Below are 20,657 nucleotides of genomic sequence, written 5' to 3'. Positions count from 1 at the left end.
AGAAAACACAGCCCTTTAATTTGCCACCCTGCTTTCCTTCCTGTTTTCTTCCCTTTTGATTTGCTAATAGCCTCTTTTCTCCTCCCCTGCTGCTTCCCCCAATTCCACTGCCAGGGTCCCTGCCAGAGCTTCCACTCTGGGGGTCCACTTCTGGGGCTGGAGCGGGGAGAGTCTGGGCGCTTCTACGTGGGAACTGGCAAAGAACATTCAACTCGCCCCGCCAGGCAGGGCAGCCAGTCACTTCTAGGAAGCTTCTGGAGATTTAGTCCACAGGCTGCATGCATGCCTGGGAACATCCATCCCTGGGGTCCTTCAGTCCAGGGGCTGAAGCAGCACAGCCACCCAGTCCAGGCAAATGCAACCAACAGCTGACCAGCTGGCTTCTTGCGCATCAGATGGTGGCACGTAGCTCATGGTCTGTGAAGCCAAAGGGAGAGATTCATACTATGGGTGCTGGCAGGCAGGACAAAGCAGATATTTTTATAAGGTCTTGAGAGCCGAAAAGCCCCTGCTCTCCTTACCACCTCTGTGGACAGATAGCTAATTCATTTGCAGACTTGGGAATGAAGTTTGCCTACTTTGCTGGGCAGAGTCCTCAGCAAGGCATGGTGGACTGTGGCGAGCCACGAGGCAGGGGTGCACTCATTCAGTCAGGGTGTGTTGGGTAGTTTTGTGAGCCAAATGTGGTATTAGGCGCCAGAAATACAACTATAAATGAGACAGGCTGTGCCTTCGGACTTGGACATGCTTGCTAATGTGACATACTCTGCTGTGTGGTATGTGCAGTATCAGAGACGTGAGCAGGTTACTGCCTGACCGAGAGGTGAGGGGATTGGAAATGTTCCAGAGGGACTGTTGGGCTGGGCTGATGACCACGTGCAAGTGGTAGCCAGGGCCGCGACCTGGACATTTGATCTCCAGGTCGTAGTTTGGGCCATCTCAGTCCCATTTTGAGTTGAAAACTGCTTTTTTCCTTCGCACGTGAGTTCAGCTGTTTGAGGAACGTGCTTATCCTCAGACAGATTCATGGGACCCCCCACAGTCTTTGAGATTATGGCTTCCTTTATGCCAAGGAAACCCTCTGAGATAATTGGGGTGAATAAAAGGGTCAAAAGTAGAAAGATTTGGGGTGAAAGAAAGTCTAGTCTAAAATTCCGTGGGGGCTGCTTGCTGGAATCATGAAATCTTGGCATCTGAAGACCATCTTAGGCCTCTCGTTTTATAGATGTGTAAATTGAGGGATTAAGGAATGCAAGGACTGGTCCAAGGTCCAGTGTGGTTGAGTTACAGAGTGCCCCTGACTGAAAGACTCAAACTTACAATAGCACTGCTTTAGCCTGATATTGTAAAGGGGCGGGAGGGGGGCAGAAAGAAAGAAAAGGGGATTGCTGAATTTGGTTCCCAGTGTTTTACTTTTTAGCTTTGTGACCTTAGGCAAGCTACTGAACTTTTCTGGGCCTTTGCATGTTCATCTGTACAATGAGACTTATAATATCATCCTTTAAGTTTGGTTGTGAGAATTAAATGAGCTAACACATGAAAAAACGCTATTATAGTGTTGTCCATGCACTTGGTACCTAATACAGGTTAATTTTTTTCACTCTCCCATTACGCTCAGATACTAACATATGTTGCAGATTAATTTAAAAATGCAGATTAATTTAAAAAGACATTACTATAGAGTAATAAAATAGGAAAAAAATACAATAAAATTCACAAAGACCCATATATTTTGCTGGCTTAGATTTTCATAATTGTGGGGCCTCCGGTATTCCATGTAATTTGGTTTCAGATAGAAGAAAACAGTGAATGGTGCAGCCACGAAGAAAATAGTTGGAAATGACGGGGGAACAGGAGGGGAGAGGGTCGGCGAGGTTGTGTGAATGCCTCCTCTGACTCAACTTCTCCTTGTCATTCCTGAGGAGCGAGAGCAGCTATTTTGTTTGGTTCCGGTGATGTTTTCCATTTTATTGGCATGGGCCAGTTAAGAGGAAGCCTGAAAGCCCAGGCGAAAAACCGCCCCATCTGCAGGGTGGGCTGTCTGAGAACTCGCAGTGCTGGCTGGCACAGGTGCCGGGGCCGAGGAGGGAGGGAAGAACAGCGCAGGCCCAAGCCTGAGGATGGGCGTGGACGTCACCTGCAGTTGCTCAGCCCCTGCCCCAGCACAGCCCATGGAGAGGCACTTACTGATGATGGGGTGGTGACCCCTGGCCTCTTAGTGCCCCCTGAGGGTCAGTGAGCCCCTGTGATTTGCATGAGAGTCTCCAGGGAGGTCTGTGCCGGCCGTGTTCATGAGATGCTGGAGCGCCATCTGATCAGCCAGTAGGAGACCGGTCCACTGACCACCACCTGGGCTGCAGTGGCCTCATCCTTGCCCCCTCTCCCAGCTCAGGCCTTGCCCTGCGATGGTGAGAGAACACTTTGCTTCTTCTCAGCCACGTCCTGCTTTGGCAACTGCTCAGTAAGAGATTAATTTTCCTAAGATGAGACAGTTGCTGCCTCTTAGAAGATGGCAGGACAAAGCCTGTAATCCCCCACCCAATTGTGCAGTAATCCTCACAGGGAGGAGGGGCGGAGGAGGAGGTGGCTTCTCATCCACCTAACAAGTGTCCTGCACCGGGAACACTCCCTTCGGTCAGTTGTGAGCACTCTGCCAGTGTCAGCTCATCCAGCCCTCAGAACCCAGAGCAGACATGGGGCCGCCCCCTTCATGCTCCTTTATGCAAGCAGATGAAGGCACCAAGGTGTCCAGGACCTTCACTAAGTTCTCAGAGCTGCCAAGATTTGAACTCAGGCAGTCTGGCTTCAGGGTTTACCCTATGCTGGGCTGCCTCTCGTGGCTCCTGTGGGTCCCACAGTTGCTCTGCAGTTAGGGGCAGCAGTGTACTCCTTGGCGTGTGTGTGGAGGGCTGGCATCTGGACCCTGGCCCAAACTCAGGAGCCCAGCCTCAGCTCCAACTGCAGTTTGAGGACAACAGTGGCCTGGCCATTGAAGAATAAAGCACAAAATGGCTTAGGAGCTATTTGGGAGCAGCAGTGACCTCCGAAGAGTTAACTGGCTCCTTGGGGACCTACTGATTAGCAAGCATCCTCCTCTGCTGGCCCTGAACATGCCCCCTTTCACGGAGCATGGCCACAGAGGAGGGTTGGGTTGGCTGGGCGTGTGTGCCTATGTGTGTACACGTGTGTGTCTATGCAGAACACATTTTTCCCCTCTGCTGATGTGTGGGTGGCTAATTGGAACCTTACCGTGGGTGTAAGTGGTTAGAGTTTATGTAGGAAGAATAACTGTTTATGAGATTTAGGAAGGAACATATTTAGTATAAACTATTTTCTGAAACATTTACAATCTTACCAAGAGATAAGGAGCTAAATGGCAACTGAGAGAAGAAATTGTGCAAAGAGTAATCTAAATGCTCCACCTCTTCCTTCCCCTCATTATGTAACTTCTGGGTCTGCAGAAAGCTTAGCCACCAGCCTTGGGCGCCTGGTCTTCGGGGAGCTGATATTTTCTCCTTTATGGAGAATAGAGGACATAGAGGCCTGGGGAACAGACTTTGTTTTCTAGAATGCCTAGGTTTGGGTGGCTCTTTTTTTTTTGTACTCAGGTCCTTGTGCTTGCACAGCAGGTGGTGAAACCACTGAGCTAAATCCCTGGCCTGAAATAAGGTTTTTTTCTTCTTTTAATTTTTATTAATGTACGTGTTTTCTGTTTTTGTTTTTTTTGTGGGGGGGGTAGTGGGGATTGAACTCGGGTCCTTGCGGTTGCACAGCAGGCAAGCTAAATCCCCGGCCCCTGGGTGGCTCTTATGAGATCGACTCAGTCCTGGCTCAGTGATCCTCACCAAAGAGTGAAAGTAGCAGTTAACATTTATTAGGCACTACTACTGTGCGCTAAGCAGTCTTCCAAGGGCATTACATGCACCATCTCATTTAATATTCTCAGGGACCCTTGGAGGTAAAATATTATTTTTGTCACCCTCCCTATTTTACCCACAGGAAAGTGGAGCCATAGGGAGACAGAGCAAGGCCTCCTACCTGATTAGGAACTGTAAGGAGCAGAGCCAGGATCCAAGTCCAGGTAGAATGTACCAGGTTGGCTGTGCTTAACCCTGCACTGTAACTGCCCTTCCCAGGGGTGGGCGGGGGCAGAGACCCAGGTCAGCCTCACATAGGTAGGTTATGCATGAGAGCAACTCAGCTGTTGAATTTTTCCCCTGTATTCTTCACACCTTACTTACGGATTGTAGTACATTTCTTTTCTTTTGGGCATGCATAATTGCCACAAATAAATAAAAAGATTGGGAGAAGAGCAGAGGGCTAAACAAAGGTTAAAAGTTTTTTGCCAGGTAGATCGCACTTTTTCATTTTAATATGTGGAATCCAATTTTCCATTCTGGGGCAGGGGTTGGCAAACTTTCATCTCTAAAGGGCCAGACAGTAAACATTTTAGTCTCTGCCAGCCATAAGGCCTCTGTGACACTCCCTGTGTTGTTGTAGTGGGAAAGCACCCACAGGCAATGCAAAGCTATTGCCCAGGATGTGGCTGTGTTCTAATAAGTTTGCCGGCCCCTAGGGGGTCATTCTGGGGAACTTTTATTACCACTTCTTATTCCTCTTCCCTTAGCAGTGGTTCCCAACACTTTGGCTTTGAACCATTCTTCTTCTGGCTTCTCTGTCATGGAGCTGAATTTGCAGAACTAGTCAGAGAGGCCAGTGGATCATCTGGTCTGACCATTCAGGTACAGGGGAAGGCACTGCCAGGCAGATGTGGCTTTCCCAGGGCCAGTGGCTGTCTGTGGTCTTCAAACTGGGTTCCCTCAGTCCTCTTGGAGCTACCCGAGTTGCAGAGGAGGTTAAACTGAGTCCTCTCGCACCCTCTGGTAGAACAGCTCAACATTACCAACCATGTGGGGTGAAGGTTAACCTTCTACAGTATACAGATTACATTTTGAAAAGTCTGGAAAATTGTAAACATACAATAAGAGTTTGTTTCTTTTTTTCATAGAAAATGTGGTTTTTAGAACTCAAGAACCGATAATGTACTATTACCTAGTGCTAACATTGCCCCGGGAATGTACTTCACTGTATTTTAAGATGACTGCAGTCTTTAGAAAGAAGTCAGTCTGTACTTACAGGCTGGGGAAAACTTATCTAAATAAGAAATTCAGAGAGACAGAAAGGGACAGGGGACTCAAGAGCTGATGTGGACAGAACTGGTGCTCACGGATTTCAGGAACAGGAGCAAGCTGGTGGTGCCCTCAGCAAATGCCTGACAGCCTTTGGCATGTGTGTTGGTGGACCAGTGGGTACACAGTGTGCCAGGATGTGGAACTGACTTATGGGACAGAGAGCCACCCTTGTTAATAGGAGCCCCTCATTTGTTAGGGACAGCATAATACCCATCTGTACCAGCAAGGCTTCTAATTTGGTTCTGGATGGGAAAGTGGTGCGCAGGCCAGAAGCTGATAATTGCATACAGAGAGGTGGACAGCAATTGGGTGAGGCCAGGTCCCATTTCTAGGTCTAGAGAAGCTCACGGCAAGCTTTTCGAAAGGGCCACTTTGTCATTCTGAACCTTAATCTCCAAAGTGTCTAATGTGGATGATTCCTACAGTACAGACTTCTCTGAGTCAGACTGCACTTTGAATGCAACAGATAGTGGCCTCCAGGAGAAACTGCTCTGGTTGCATGGACCCTGCCATGTAATTGGCACTCAAAAAATACTTTCTGACTGACTGATCCAGTAAATGCCATAGAAATGATAGCATATATTTACAAAGAGTTATAAATGTAAGGTATTATGTAGTGAATGGAATAAGCTTGGACCTGGTATTTTCTTCCAGTGGCCCTAAGCAAATCTCTCAACTTGTCTAGAATTATTATTTCTTTTTCTTTTTGCAGCACTAGGGACTGAACCTCTTGCCTGTGCATGCTAGACAAGTCTTCTACTACCGAGCTACATCTTCAGCCCTTTTAAAATATTGAGGTAGAATCTATGCTATGTTGCCCAAACTGGCCTTGAACTTGTGATCTTTCTGCCTCAACTTCCCTAGTAACTGGGATTACAGCCCTGAGCACTATTCTGGCTCAGATTCTCATATAGAATGAGATGTTTCTTCAAGTCCTAGGTTTCTAAACAGAAGCAATAAAGTTTTATTAATTTATGACATAATTAACTTGGAATAGTGATTAAATTGGTCATGGCATAAAATAGTTTGTTCAATCATAAAAAATAAAGGAAAAAGGTTTGTTGAGCAAATAAAATGGTAAGAGAAGTGTTGAGCCTATTTAAGATACATCTGTTTTCAAGCAATTTAAAAAGCATAGTAGGAACATCATTAGCATATTAACGGGGTGTTAATTACAAAAGAGCCTTTTAAAGCAGGTTTTATAAAATCCCCACTTAGTAACCATTAGCTTGTGGTACTTGAAACACAAACTATTCACGTGTGTTACTTAGAAGTAATAAAATTGTAATTTAAAAGTCATCTGCCAACTTGTCACGAATTTAGACTGATTTTTCTCTCAGTTGATCCGAATGAGTGAGGTTTTGCTATAATTATATATAATGCTGGTAATAATGAGGCTGATTATCAATCTTTCTCTGCTTTTCACTACCTCCATCATTACAGAGTTTAGGGGAGGGGCGGGGGTAGAGGGAGATGGAAAGAATGGTGGCAGGGAGGGGGAAGTGGAGGAGAGGTAGATGGATGAAAAAAAAAACTGCCATTGTCCCCTCTCCCTCCTCCAAGCGCTAGTAGCCCAGCCTGAGTCCACCCTTCCTCCCTCCCTCCCTCCCAAGACTATCCAATCAGCCCTGGGCTGGGGCTGAGGGAATCCCTGGAGCTGTCCTGTGACCTGGAAGGGCTGGCCCAGCAGCTTAGCTAGCCAGAGCTGGGGCTGCAAGTAGAGGTGTCAGCCCGTTAGTTAGCTGAGGCATCTTTCCATCCTTGTATTCCCACTACAGACTCTGGGGGCCCAGTCTCCAGAGGCAGAAGGAGGGTTGGTCTCTTCTCCTACACACTCTGCACTCTCCACATGTTCCTTTATTTCTCTCCATTGAAAAAGTCCAAAAGGGCTTTGGCAGCAGAAAAGCCTTCCCATCCAAACGTGTGGCTTCTACTTTGCCTGCCCACTCACTGGGAATCTGATGTCTAATGTCTCTTTTCCACATCTGTCAACACGTACAGCTTTGTACCATTAAAAATGGATATAAAACACCTTCCCATCCAGTCTCAGGTGATTAGGCACCCAAATATTTATGTGAAGATGTGCTTTTGAAAATGCTGATAACATTTCAGATCGAAGAAACACATAGTAGCAGATCCCTGGGTGTGAGGAAGGATGAGCAGGTAGGTGGTGAGAGAATCAGAGCTGGGGTGTAAATTGTGAGGGCTTGGGTCAGGACGGGGAGTGTCCTGTCAGAAAGGCTCAGGGTCAGGGTCCTGAGGGGTCAAGAATTACACTGAGAAGGGGCAGGAAGGGCGGTCCTGGGCAACTGCTAGACTTTAGAGTGGTGCAGTGTAGCACACAGAGGGCCCGCTGCTTCCCTTGGCCTCGAAGGCCATGCACATCCTTTACCAGCCTTTCAGCATGCTACTTAGTTTCTTTGTCTCTGGAATTTTGCATCTGTACAATAAGGGTCAACCAGAACACGAACCTCCACGTGGCGTGGGTACGGAACAAACTAATGTATGTGAAGTACTGAGAACTATGTCTGGCTCATGGCAGCTTCTCAGTGAATATTAGCTCTTGTTACTGTTGTTACTCAGCAGAGAAGAGGACATTAAAGTGTCAATTAAAGGGCTTTGTATCTCAGCCCCCTGGTGACCTGGCTCAGGACCCCGAGTATTAAGGATCAAGTAGGGAAAGGACATGTAAGTTTCCCTTAGAAGAACAAGCCAGGTTACTGGATATCCTGACTCTTGCGCTTATGCGCCATATCCTTCCGCTGGAGAAAATGAGGCAGGCTTTGGTGTGGGAACCAGTGTGAGTTTGTTCCCACCATGGGAAAGATCAGAGAGGGATGTTTCCCTGGCTTTTAGGGGGAGATCCTGCTCTGAAAAGCAGCGACTCTGAATCTGTCCCCTTCCCCATGAGTGGGCATCAGCCATTACCAATGATTCTTTATGAGTTTCCATTCCCTCCTGAAGAGGATTGCTAATGGGGAGAGCAAATTCTGTACCCTAACACAGCAGCAAAGGGGTGGACATGCCAAGCCATTTGCTCCCTTTTCTGGCCAGTCAGAAAGACTGCAGGTTTGGCATTTCACTTTCATTGGCTGAGGATGAGGTTGCTAAGCAACTTCCTTACCTTGGTAAGAATTCTGTACTTCTCAGTACCCAGGCTCCTCCTCCTCTTTCCTCTTTTTCAGTAAGTCTTAGTCTCTCTCTCTCTCTCTCTCTCTCTCACACACACACACACACACACACACACACACACTTGTTCATAGATTTCGGGTCTGGTAAACACTAGGAACACTGACTTCCTCTTCAAATAATTTCTGTTGATGAGCTTCACATACAGTTACATACCATAATTAACAAACATTACACTATTCATTTATTAGTCAACAAATTAGTTCTTGAACGTCTACCACGTTCCAGGCACAGTGCTAGGTACCATCATAAGTATTAATAGCAAGGAGGTGGAATTCAAAACATGTGACCCCTAACAGGGCACCAGAATTCAGATTGGAAGTCAGCTTAGATGACCTCTGTGTATCAGGTTGAATTATGGGGATATCTGGAGGCCCTTAGCGGGGGAATTGGGGTGTCTGTAATGATGAATAGGCACTCTAGGCTCAGAGCAGTGGCTATGTATGAACCATTCAGAAAATTCAATATTATGAGCCAAATTAATGTGTCTGTATCCATGCTTGGCAATGATGATCCTTAATTGAGCATTTACTATTCACCCGGATAAACTCTTTGCATACACAAGCTTCTACTTTCAGTCAGATGCAGCCCCACCCCAACACACTTGGCATGGTAATCACAGCACTCCCACTGGCCAGTGGGCTCAGGTGTTCTCTGCAGTCCCTCTAGACAGGCTTGTTTGTTTTGGTTCATGGCTGAGGAAGCTGCAGTTCAGAGAGGTCAAGTACCTTGCTCAGGATTGCATGGCTGGAAAGTAATGGAGACTGGAGTCCAACTTTTGGGCTTCAGAGCTCTTGTCTTCTCTGTAGCATGGCACCCCTGAAGCCATGGTGCCACATGCACAGAGACTTTAGAAATCATTGCAGTATTATACACCCTACAGATTCCTATCACAGGGTTGGCTCCTGGTGGCACTCCGAATCCTACACTGCACTTGCCAAACAGCTGGAAGGCCTAACACAGTCCACTTGAAGATGACAGGATTCCCCCAGGCACTGGCACTTGCTTCTTTTCAATGCTAGGGAAGCCATATTCTACCCAGTGATCATAAAACATCAGAGCTGGAAGGGATCTCAGAGGCCACCATGTGCCAGCTTCTTACAGGGGACTAAAAATAAGACTTTTCTTAGGTCTGTTGATGAGAAGGTAACCTCCTGAGAAACTCCACCAGTGCTTTCCCATCTGATTAGTCATTTTTATGAATCAAGCATTTTATGCTTGATCAAGAAGAAGGAAGTGGACAGAGCACAGATGGAGTGCATTTTCTAGGCACCTGGGCTGCAGACATGTTATGGATGGCTAGAAGACCAAGAAGGGCACAGGGAGCCAGCAGAGCAAGGCTGATGGGAGACAGGCAGGGTACCCCCACAGAGTGACCAGGTGAAGGACTGCTTCACAGAGTCCCTACTGCTGCAACCAAATGCCTCAGACTGGGTAATGCATACGTAATGGAAATTGATTGGTCGCAATTCTGGAGGTGGGAAGTCTGACTTTAAGGCCCTGGCAGATTCCATGTCTGGCGAGGGCTTGCTCTCTGCTTCCAAGATGGTGTCTCCTACCGAATCCTGACTGCTCACATGATGGAAGGGACAAACACAGTGTTCTTATATGTGGAAGAAATGGAAAGGCCAAGCAGCTCTTTGAAGCTACTTTCATAAGAGTACTAATTCCATTCATGAGGCCATTCATGATGGCCTACTCACCTTCCACTTCTCAACAACATCTCCTTGGGGTCCAAGCTTCAAAATGATTTTTAGAGAGACACATGTGATCAAAGCCTAGCAGAGGCCAAGAGCGGGGGCGTCAGAGAGCAAGTGGACCTCAGGTTTGGAGCAGGCGTGCTCGGGACTGAGGGCTGGGCAGACTGTACCCAGATCACTCTGCAGTAAATGGCACTCACTCTTCAAAAGGAGCCACCTGTTCAGCTGGCTGATGTGGGAGGGAAACATGCCCATTTCTCCTGGCCTTGTCCAAAGCTTAAGCAAAAGGTTTGGTGAGGAAGAAAAAGAGACAAGACATAGCCGAGTTTCTGGAAAACTTGGGTTTTCCACGTGGCTGTGTGAAAAAGCAGGAAGTGGGAGAGGCTGATGAAAATACCATGGTCTGGTGTGCTTCAGAGTCTGTGAGAATGAGTAAATTTTCCACCGTGAAATCCTTTTTCATAAAAGTTGTTGTTCTCCATATTTCTTAAAAGCAGAGATACTTCTTTCTGGGAACTCCTGGGCCATTGTGAGTGGCAAAATAGCAAAATCATTTGTGTGAGACATATTTTCTCTTTAAATCTTATTTTGGATTAACTTTTGAGATAGGGTCTTGCTACGTTGCCCAGGCTAGTCTTGAACTCCTGGGCTCAAGGGATCCTCCTGCCTCAGCCTTTCATGTGTCACTTTGTATTTTATTTTATTTTGTAAGATGTGGTTATAAAATAACCCACCTCTTGAGGGTCATTGACTCAGCAGAAATAAACCATATTTTTAAGACCATTGAAAATCAAGCTTGAATTCTCTATTTCACTCTAAATCAACAGTGTACTATTCCACCACTGTACTGAATAGGCAAATTGTCTGATTGTTATTAATAGTAATAGTATAATAATACACTTTAAATTTCAAACTTTCATGTTATTATTTTAGGAGCAATTTGTAAATTCTTACAAATGCATATTTTTATGTCTCTGTGAAGCTCAGTGTTTTTTAAAAATTAAGTTTATTGGTACATTTTAGATATACATAATGATCATATGCATCATAGGGAAATTGTACCTGTACATAATCTTTCTTGATTCTTCTTTCTTCCCCCGCTCCCCTCCTTCCCCTTCAAGATCAGTGTTTCTTAAATATTCATTTGTGTACAATTTTTCATGATATTCGATGTACTTGGACTTTTTCTGCTATCAATTTATTATTGTTATTTTTATTACTATTGTTTTTGTAGTACTAGGGCCTTCACACCCAGTCATTTTACTTATTTTCAATTTTGAGTCAGGGTCCCACTAAGTTGCTAAGTTGCCCAGGCTGAGCTTGAACTTGTGATCCACCTGCCTCAGCCTCCCAGAGAGCTGAGATTATGAGGACATCTGACCTCAATTTGTTATTTTTAAAAAGCTTAAATAACTATCTTTAGGAAGATAATTTTTAGACAAAAAGTAGGTGCCCAGTCATTTGCTATACAAAGAGAGAAACCCAAAAAATAAGTGTTAAACTACTAATTTTTTAAAGATTTGCCCAAATGCTGCCAACACATTCCTTATCATTGGTGATATGGGTGCTCATTGTCAAGAGCTGGAAAGTTGATAAATATATGAAGCAAGTTCTTGTTCTTGCCTCTCTTACTGCCCTTGGCCTGGTGTCAGGCACTGGGCTTGACCCTGGGGATGCAGAAATGAAAGAGAGTCTTTCTGGTATGCATTTACAGCAGAATACAGTATGTCAAAGATTTGGGGTCCCTTTGAGTTGCACTGGAAAAGCTGAAGCAGGAGGGAAATGTGGTTTCCTTCCAGTGGCTTGGTGAGGGCACCGGGGCAGTTCACAGCTCCTCATCTGTCAACGCAGGGCCAGCCGTAATTCACCTGTCGCACCTGGTCTTGGTAGCAGAATCAAGGTGTACATTGGCCTCTTGGAATCTCATAGCTTTTCATGGCCTTGGAAAGGTGAAATTATTCTTTCCAATCATGCTGTCTGGGGAGTTGTTTGATTTTCCTGATTGAGTTCTTGGAAGCTACCTGCTTCCCTCTTCTTCAGGTGAAGTTTCAGCTTGAGATCACCTCCTAATTGTGTGTCATGTGCTTTGTGATACACATGGCTCTCCAGATCACCTTCGCTGTCCTTGACTGCAAATACAGGAGAACACGGGAATTTCAGATTGACAAGTTGAATGTAGGCACTGCCCAGGGATGGCACAACCAAAATGGACATGGTGTTTTCTTCTTTCCATTTGGTGGGAAGGAAAGAAAGAAAGAAAAGAAAGAAAGAAAGAAAGAAAGAAAGAAAGGAGAAAGAAAGAAAAGAAAGAAAGAAAGAAAGAAAGAAAGAAGAAAGAAAGAAAGAAAGATGGCAATGTAGTAAAGTGCTAAGGTTGGAGTAAGCATAGACTACAGTTAGAGAAGAGATAAAGGCAGCAGACCAGACAGGAATTCCTGGTGAGGTCTTCCTGGAGGTGGTGGCCCTTGGGTTTGACCTTGAAGGATGCGTGGGAGCTTCCTAAACAGTACAGGTGGCAGCAGCATGGGATGGAGCTGAAGTTTTCTCATCTGCAAAAGGCTGAAATGGTCCTCCCAGGCTTTTCCAATAAAGAGTTAATATGTGGAAGTTGTCTGGTGTCTCTGAGGCCATATGATAAATGCCTGACCTGTTCATTTTAACCCCTTTGTCACTCTCCCCCACGGGTCCCACAGCCTGTGGTCCATCCTCAATGGTGCTACTTGGAACAGGGGTCTTGGGATTAATCAGTTTGTGAGGCGAGTGTTCCCAGGAGCCTAGAACTCCATAGGCAAAATGACCAGACGGCCACAGCTTCCTTGGATGTGAGAGTAACTTCTTCCCATGAGGACTGGAAACAAGCTAGCAGAAGCTCAAGAGAAACTCCTGGCAGACATTTTTCCAGGGGATATTTAGGTTCACACATAGTTCTGTTATCAGATGAGATGTGTCCGGGGAGTTGTTCCCAGGTTCTTGGTATCCTGAACAAAGAACCACACAGGACACCCAGGAGTAACAGAAGAATAAGTTTTATTAAAAGTGAAAGAAGGGAAAGTCCGCTCCACAGGGGGGGAGCGAGCTGGCCAAAAGAGCTCAGAGGCCCAACAGGGACAGGTACTGGGTCTCGCAAGATCCTGGGATTATGGGAGGATTCACATCTGGGGATTAACAGGAATCATAGCCCAGCAGAGTGCCTGACTCATCCCATCGTCTGGAGGAGTTTTTGACCATACAAGGCTTTTAGAGGAAATGTCATGGTGTCCAAAGCCCTCCACAGGGGGTGAGGGATCAAAACACAGTGTAATCAAGGTTGGGGTAACGTACTTTTGTGTGCATGTGCCTGGGAGTTTGGGGAGGACAGGTTTTCTGATATTTTGACATAGTCATCCTTGCTGGCTGGTTTTTGGATTCTTGTCCCACAGCTTTCTGTTTTTACTTGTCTTTGCCTCCTACCTCAGGTCTGACACTTCCTGCTCTCCCTCAGAATTTGAAGGAAGCAAATTGCTCCCTGCATCCTATTCTTAACACCCCGCTTAGCACCTACTGATGATAGCCATTCTAGTGTTTGTAATGAGAGTCAGGCACAAGGTTTACATCCTTAGTCCCGTATCTGCTGCTCACAGAGTCTGCCTCACAGTCAATACTTGAGGACTGGGCAGCATCTCCACCAGCCACGATCACAGACCAGATATCCTTTCCCTTTGTATCCACATGGGCAGTGTGGTGCCATGGATAAGCTTAGTGCAGCTATTCTGTACATGGTTTCTTTGTGTCTGTCCAGGCATGCGAGCTGCCCAAGAGACAGTGTATGATGCAGGGTGGGCTGCTGTTATGGTTTGTATCTAGATGTCCCCAAAGAGCCTCATGTGGTCATAGGCAGGGGTTTTGGAAGGGAATTAGACCATGGGGGCTAGCTGACCTGCTGTTAGGAGGTGAAGGCTGCTTGGAAGAGGCCGATCACTGGGGGCATGATTTGAAAGGGTGACTCTCCCTTCTGGGTTTTGTGCTTCACTCTGCTTCCTGACTGCCATGAGGTGAGCAGCTTTCCTCTGGCCAGGCCCTCCCGCCAGGCTACTAAACATGCAAAAACTGAAACTTCTAAAATGTGAACCAAAATCAACCTCTCCTCTAAGTTGCAGATCTCAGGTACTGTGTCCCAGCGATGAAGAAAGTGACTAAGACAGCTGCCCTGTTGTGTTTTCTAGACTCTGCTTTGCCAGTGGAAATCCTGAGGTTTATAACTCTGCTCTTTGAGAGACCATATTGCATGTACCCTCCTTCCCTTCCTCCCCCCCTCCTGTTTTTTCTCTATTCTATAGCCCCAAGCCCAACACTTGTTTCTTGTCTTCTCTGAGGGTCTGTCGCTATCTATGTCAACAGAGGCTGTTCCTTGAACAGCACAGGCGGTCTGATCCTCATATGGCACACACAGGTCCTCAAAGCCCCAGCTCTCCAGCACTTGTAGCAAGGCCTTCCTATCTAGCACCTGTGCCTGTCTGTGTTGATCTTGTCACCCAGTAGAAGTCCTTAGTCCTGGGGATGCCAAGCAGGTTCCTGTCACATGCCAACTCCAAGTGCATATGCTTGGAGACTGGGTTGGGGGTTTTGAGGGCTCAGGTTGTGTCTGAGTCCCATTACTAAAAATGCTGTGATTGATTAGCAATATCTGTCTATAGGCATACCACCCTGAATGCACCTGATCATCTGATTAGCAATGTCTTCCATGGCAAACATATGAGCACTGGAGGGAACCATTGCATGCTGGCCATGAGCTCAGGAGTTAAGGCACGTGTTCATTCCTTGCATTAGATGGCTTTTCTGTTGACCAGGCTGTGTGGTCATACTGGCCAGGTGGCTGAGGAGACAGTCTGAAGGCTTCAGAGCCATACATGGCTTCTCCAGCTCCTGGTTGGAACAGTGTGAGTCCTAAGCTAGAGGGAGCCTAGAGGGGTGGCCCACATAGGGTCTGGTGGGCTGTGCACTTTGCCAGCCACAATGGCATGTTTACCCCCGGAATCTGTCTCATCTGGGCAAAGGTAGCTAATTGCGTCAGAGCATCAGATGCAACTCAGGGGTAAAAATCTTTTTACATGGCACTCACTCAGAAATGACCTAAACCTCTGGAAACATTCAGAACTTTTCAGTCCAAACTGAGTAGGATTATCTTTGCTTCTACCAAGAAGCAAAATTGAGTGAAAAGAGTCTTACTTTAACCAGTGAGGGGATACAGTTTGAAAAAGCATGGTCTTAGCAGCATATGTAAAGGTGGTTGGAAAAGGATGCTTCTAGAAAATACAGAAGAGCCCAGGCATAACCTCAGCTTTGCCTTCTGCTTCCATTGCTGAGGACAGGATGTCACTTTGTGCAGCTGACTTTGGGGTTGTCATGGCGCCCTATGAGTGCCTTCAGGGGCCTGCTGCATACTCCACTCTCTACTTATGGGGTTTGAATGCTTCTTTTATCTCAACTTACTTCTTGGCTGCTGGGGAATGAGGGCCCAGCTGAGCTGAGAGAAGTGTTCCTAGATGACCATCTGTCCGAGGCTGCTGTTGTGCCCTAGAATCCCGTCCACAGGCTCTTGCAGCCACAGTATCACATCCTAGCTGGCAGAAGGGTTTCTGGAGCCCATCTGCACTGGCTTCCTGTGCTTCCTGAGCCTGTGGGACCCTAAAGCCATGCTGGGCCATTCTGTGTTGTCTTCCTTTAGTGCTTGTTAACCCTGGGCTGCAGACAGGGCCAGGACAAAAGCCTTACAGGCAAAAAAGCTTCCAAAGGGAAGAGATGCTAGGTGACAAAGCCCCTGCCTTCTCCATCATCTGGAATGGGAGGAACTGTGTTCTTTTCAACAACAAATCCCCAGCACCTGGCATATTAACATATTACCATAAAATGCATATGAGAGAATGCATTTTAGCCCTGTCCCAGTTTTCAAAGCAGTCTGAGTTAAGGGTGGGGAATTCTGGAGCAGCCCAGCGCCTGCTCACTCCACCCCCTACATGGAGATTTGGTAGGCTCACCTTCCCTGTCTGGCTGGCCCAGGCCATAGTCACCAGGCCCGGGACCTTGTGGGCAGTGCCCTTGTTGCACTTGCTGTAGAACCTCCTTTTAGAGTGGATTCCAGGTGGGGCCCCAAGGAACTAAACCATCAGTGCATGTTCCTGACCCAGAGCAGGCCCTCTCCCCTCCTTGTTCTTTGCTGCCTTCACCCTTCCAGCTCACTGTGGGTGTGAACACCTGGACTTCACAGATGTGCAGAAGCAGAAGTAAAGCAGGCGGGGCGGGGGCCTCCCCCAGCTCCTGCCACCTCACCCTTCTTCTCCTTACAGGCTCCCCGGGTCACGCTGGCTCCACGTCCATGAGCCCGTCAGCAGCTTTGTCCACTGGGAAGCCCATGGACAGTCACCCCAGCTACACGAACACCCCAGTGAGCGCCCCACGAACACTGAGTGCGGTGGGGACACCCCTCAATGCCCTGGGTTCTCCGTATCGAGTCATCACTTCTGCCATGGGCCCGCCCTCAGGGGCACTGGCAGCGCCTCCAGGAATGAATCTGGTTGCACCACCTAGCTCTCAGGTAGGTGTTCCTCCTCTGCAGGATCCACTCAGCTGCCCTGGCTGGGGCAGGCACTTGCAGTGTGCTTGTGGAAGGGACTGGACGTCTCTGTAGACTGCCCTCCTATGGGGCCTTCAGGCTGAGCAGCCCAGGGAGACTGAGACCAAAGGCAGCTTCCTTAGTGGTTTTAATGGTCGAGCCCTGGCTGTGATCAGAGGATCCCTCAGGGGTGATTGCATCATCTACCTTCATCACAGTTTGCTGATGAGTATTGAGTGATGTTCACTCATTGCTCTCATTAAAGGGAACATGGAAACAGTCAGTACATAGTCTTGCTCTCCACCAGCTTTCAGCTGAGAGGGAAGTGGGCAGGTACAGCCCGTAGATAAATGTAGAGCAAGGCCACCCATGTTGTGCACATGTTGTCTTAGAGACTTAGAAGTTGGGGAGTTAACTTTACCTTAGTTCCCAGTGCATCCTGCTATGATGGAGGAAAAGAGATGTGTGCATAGCACATTGGATGGTGCCCCTGTGGAGCTCATAGGATGGACAGGTGTCTAGCAAAGCCACACTGAGGTCACCATCCTTCCCCTCTTGGAGAGATTGCACTGATAATGCTGCACTAAGATGACCCCCAAATAATTAAAAGATATGTTATATGTGTACCAGTCCCCAAGATGATTATAATTATTGTGTATTGCAAATGTATACCAATTAAAAATATATCATTTAAAAGTAAACTTTTGAATTTTATACGTTAAAAAATGACCCCCAAATCAACAAAGCTCACAAAAGCAAACCTTTGTCTTCCGGCTCCTGAGTCTATATTGAGCTGGGATGGCTGTGCTTCTGGTGGTGGGGGTTGGGCTCTGTGATGGCCCCACACAAATCAGTTCCTTGAGTCCACACTAAAGGAGCAGCAGCTACCGGGGAATGTTTTTTGTGTAGTGTCTCAGCGGAGTGCAAAAGGCCAAACCAAATCTAGAAACATAATGAAGCCTCTGCCCACATCATCATCTAAGAAAACCGTATGGCTGATTCCAGCATGGAGAGGAAGGGAAATAGGCCACGTCTGTTCTAGTGGGGGCACTACAGAGACCACCCAAAGGATGGGAGGCATTAGGAGCAGTGAAGAACTGGGAGCGATAATCTCTCCTATTGCGCGTTCCTCTCCCCCTATAGATCAGCCAGGGTCCCTGCTGCCCCCCACCCCCCAGCACACTCCAGGGCAGAACTGGCAGGTGTTTGTGCTGGTCAACTCGTGTGGGCCCCAGGATGTCCAGAACCCAGAGGCTGATCCCATCCCAGCAACAGAGCGCTCTCCTGGCCCAGGGCCTACAACCTGGGATGTCACTTTCCCTGAGCCTTACACTTGAACTGAAATAAAGGCTCTTCCTTCCTGGGTCTTGAGCCTGCTGCCCTCCCAACTACAGCACCAGCAGTCCTGAGGCTTCAGTTTTTCAACTCACCCACAGATCTTGGAACTTGTCAGCCTCCAAAAATTACAGTGATAATTCCTTATGATCCCTTCCCCAAGGAATCTGTTGCAGGAAGTGGTACTTTATGCCAGATTCACGGCATGCAGTGTTGTCATAGGTGTAGGCAGAGAGCCCAAGGGGAGCAGAGCAGGCCCTATGAGTTCCTGATCTTCTGTGCCCCTTGGGAGAGGAAGGCCAGGCAGAGGTGTGGGGACCAGGCTGTGTCGAGGTGCCCAGAGCACAGAGCTGTGATATTCCACCCTTCAGCATGTGTGAGGTTTGCTTACTGTCTCTCCTGTGAACAGATTCAGGAGGCAGGGTCAAAGCCAGCAGTTAGAAACAGAAAGATACCCTGTACTTCTGGAAAGCATGGTTTTTCAAAGGGCCCTGGCATTCATGTAAATAACAATGTGCGCCTACTGTGGCTAGGTCTGCCTGACACTGTCCTGAGTTTGGGGAACAAGCACAGAATAAGGTGCCCAGTGTCTTTACTCTGGTAGCAGCTGAAACAGACAAAAACATAAAGAATAAACAAGCTTGTTTCAAAGAGCAATTGGTCTGTCTAGGCAGAAATAAAACAAGGTGAGGGGAGAGAAACTGGCAAGGCTGGTGGGTAGGAAATGGACAAGTCACCATCACCCTGAGGCTGCTTTTGGCCACCATGCCTGAGTCCGATTGGCTGTAAATTCATCTTTGTAGCCGTGTGAGTGGCAGGGCCACTACTCCTAGACCATATGTCTGTACAGAGGGATCGGGGTTGAAAGGTCAGCTGAAGCTTTGGTCCTGGCCAACTGGGCTGTGCGCAGAGCCTGAGGCCAAGTTCAGCTTTGGGGAGCTATATTAAGCTTGCCAAGTGCTGGCAAAGCTCAGCAGCCTCCGACACTGAACAGTGTTCTGGGCTTGGGCTCCAGAACCGTACAGCAGCAGAGCTTTGCCCAATTAACTGGACGACCTGGAACAAAGGCCTGTGTTAGCCACACTGACTGGGGCTCTGAGGACTCTGGAGAGATTACTCCTATGCATTCTGCCTTCCTTGTCCTGGACGATCTGAGCAGGACTGGTGACAGAAACGTGCTTCTGCTGTGACTGTAAGTAGGGGTGTGTAGAGGGGAGGTGCTGGGTGTGGGGCAGCAGGCAGGCTGTACGACCCTGCGCTCTGTCATTCGGCTGTGTGAGCTTCTCCTTCTGCCCTTGTTGGCCTTTCAGTCTTGAGGAGTGAGGACAACTGAACTGGCGGTGGAGGCAGGGACCGTGTGACCTTTCGCAAACAACTCCAACTTGTTTCGGTTTGAGTGTCCTTTTCCCAATTGTGAGGTTACAAATACTTGCCCTGACTGCCCTAGGGCGATTTTTATGAATGTCAAAAGAGATGTGGATTTGAAAAGGCACTTCTGGAGGTGTGCAACTCTCTATGGCACTCAGGTGGTGTTATTATTGTCACGTCTACACCTAGGCAATCATTGGTTCACATGTGCTGTTACCAAAAGGATCCAGAGTAGCTCATTTCAGTACATGTTCATTGAACCAGGCCCAGTAGTAGGCAGCTGGAGATACACAAAATATATGTTTCAGTTCTTACCCTGGGGACAAGAAATTTCCAAAGACAACAAATATATGAGTAGGAAGATATTTATGCGCCTTTAGATAAAGTGACCTAGGCTACAGTTTTCAGAGTGTGTGTGCACACTCACGTATAATGCTGTGTATTCATCTGCTGCTGGCCTCTGAAAAGACCCTCTGAGCCTTTGGAGCTCTCCTACCTTTTCTCGCCTCTGGCCCCAGACCTGGGTTCTGTCCTTGCTGATTTCTGCTTAGGTATTTATGGATAACTGAATTAGTATCCCCTCAAATCTGCTTGCATTTTTATAGTTTAAACTTAGATAATAAAAATTACAAATATTAGAGCTGAGCTAGACCTTGAAATTGTCTAACCTGATGATTAAAAAAAATTAAACAAAGCCATAAAGTTATTTCTTCAAAGGAAAGCACATTTGAAAGCCCAGTGTATATGTCAAATATAGACAGGTTTGCTTGAATGAAGCTTCAGTCTCTCCATTTTCAGGACACACACAACACACACATTTTAGGTTTGTGAATCACTGATTTAAACAGAGATGAGAACTGAGAAAATGGCTCTGTTAAGTGAAGGAACCTGGTCAAGGTCACATAGCCAGGTCCAGACAGAGCCCAAGGTGGAAGTCCAGGTCTATGACCCCTTATGAGAAAGACCCTAACTAGACTGAAGAAGCTGCATCCGGAACGGGAGCACCCACCTGCCCCCTGGCCCCCTGTGAATGCCTTGGCATTCTGCAAGGGCTCCAGAGGCATCTAGAAAGCATTTGGTTCCCAGCTGAGTCTGCAGGAGGAGGATACAGCAGCCGGGTGGTTGCTGCTATCCTGTTCTGGGGAGCAGCTGGCCTGCTGGCAGGTCAGACCACCTGGTGAGTCCTGGCTCTAAAGTGTTTATTTCAGCGGAGCTGCTGCTAATGGAACAAGACAGCCACAGAGGAGGGCCGGCGGGTCCAGGGAGTTAATGGCTGTCTTTGAT

At 47.4% G+C, this 20,657-nt stretch overlaps 1 protein-coding gene across 5 annotated transcripts in view; it reads left to right on the top strand.

Moving 5' to 3' along the window:
• Rxrg (retinoid X receptor gamma) overlaps positions 1-20,657 on the top strand; it is a 246,360-nt gene that overhangs the window by 190,427 nt on the left and 35,276 nt on the right. For 4 of the 5 annotated variants that reach the window (XM_021244725.2, XM_087206824.1, XM_004865183.4 and 1 more), the window contains one exon: positions 16,405-16,652. In XM_021244725.2, the coding sequence (XP_021100384.1) occupies positions 16,434-16,652 (219 nt within the window). In that variant the 5' untranslated portion in view covers positions 16,405-16,433. Of the gene's footprint in view, positions 1-16,404; positions 16,653-18,951; positions 19,198-20,657 lie in introns of those variants that run through there. The other variant, XM_013065762.3, reaches the window with a different exon arrangement.

This window comes from Heterocephalus glaber, unplaced genomic scaffold (genome assembly GCF_053883595.1).
Source record: "Heterocephalus glaber isolate CG9 unplaced genomic scaffold, H.glaber_assembly_v1.0 deba00000738, whole genome shotgun sequence".
Classification (NCBI taxonomy): Eukaryota; Metazoa; Chordata; class Mammalia; order Rodentia; family Bathyergidae; genus Heterocephalus; species Heterocephalus glaber.
The sequence above is the reverse complement of the archived record's forward strand: the minus strand, read 5'-3'. Positions and strand labels throughout refer to the sequence as shown.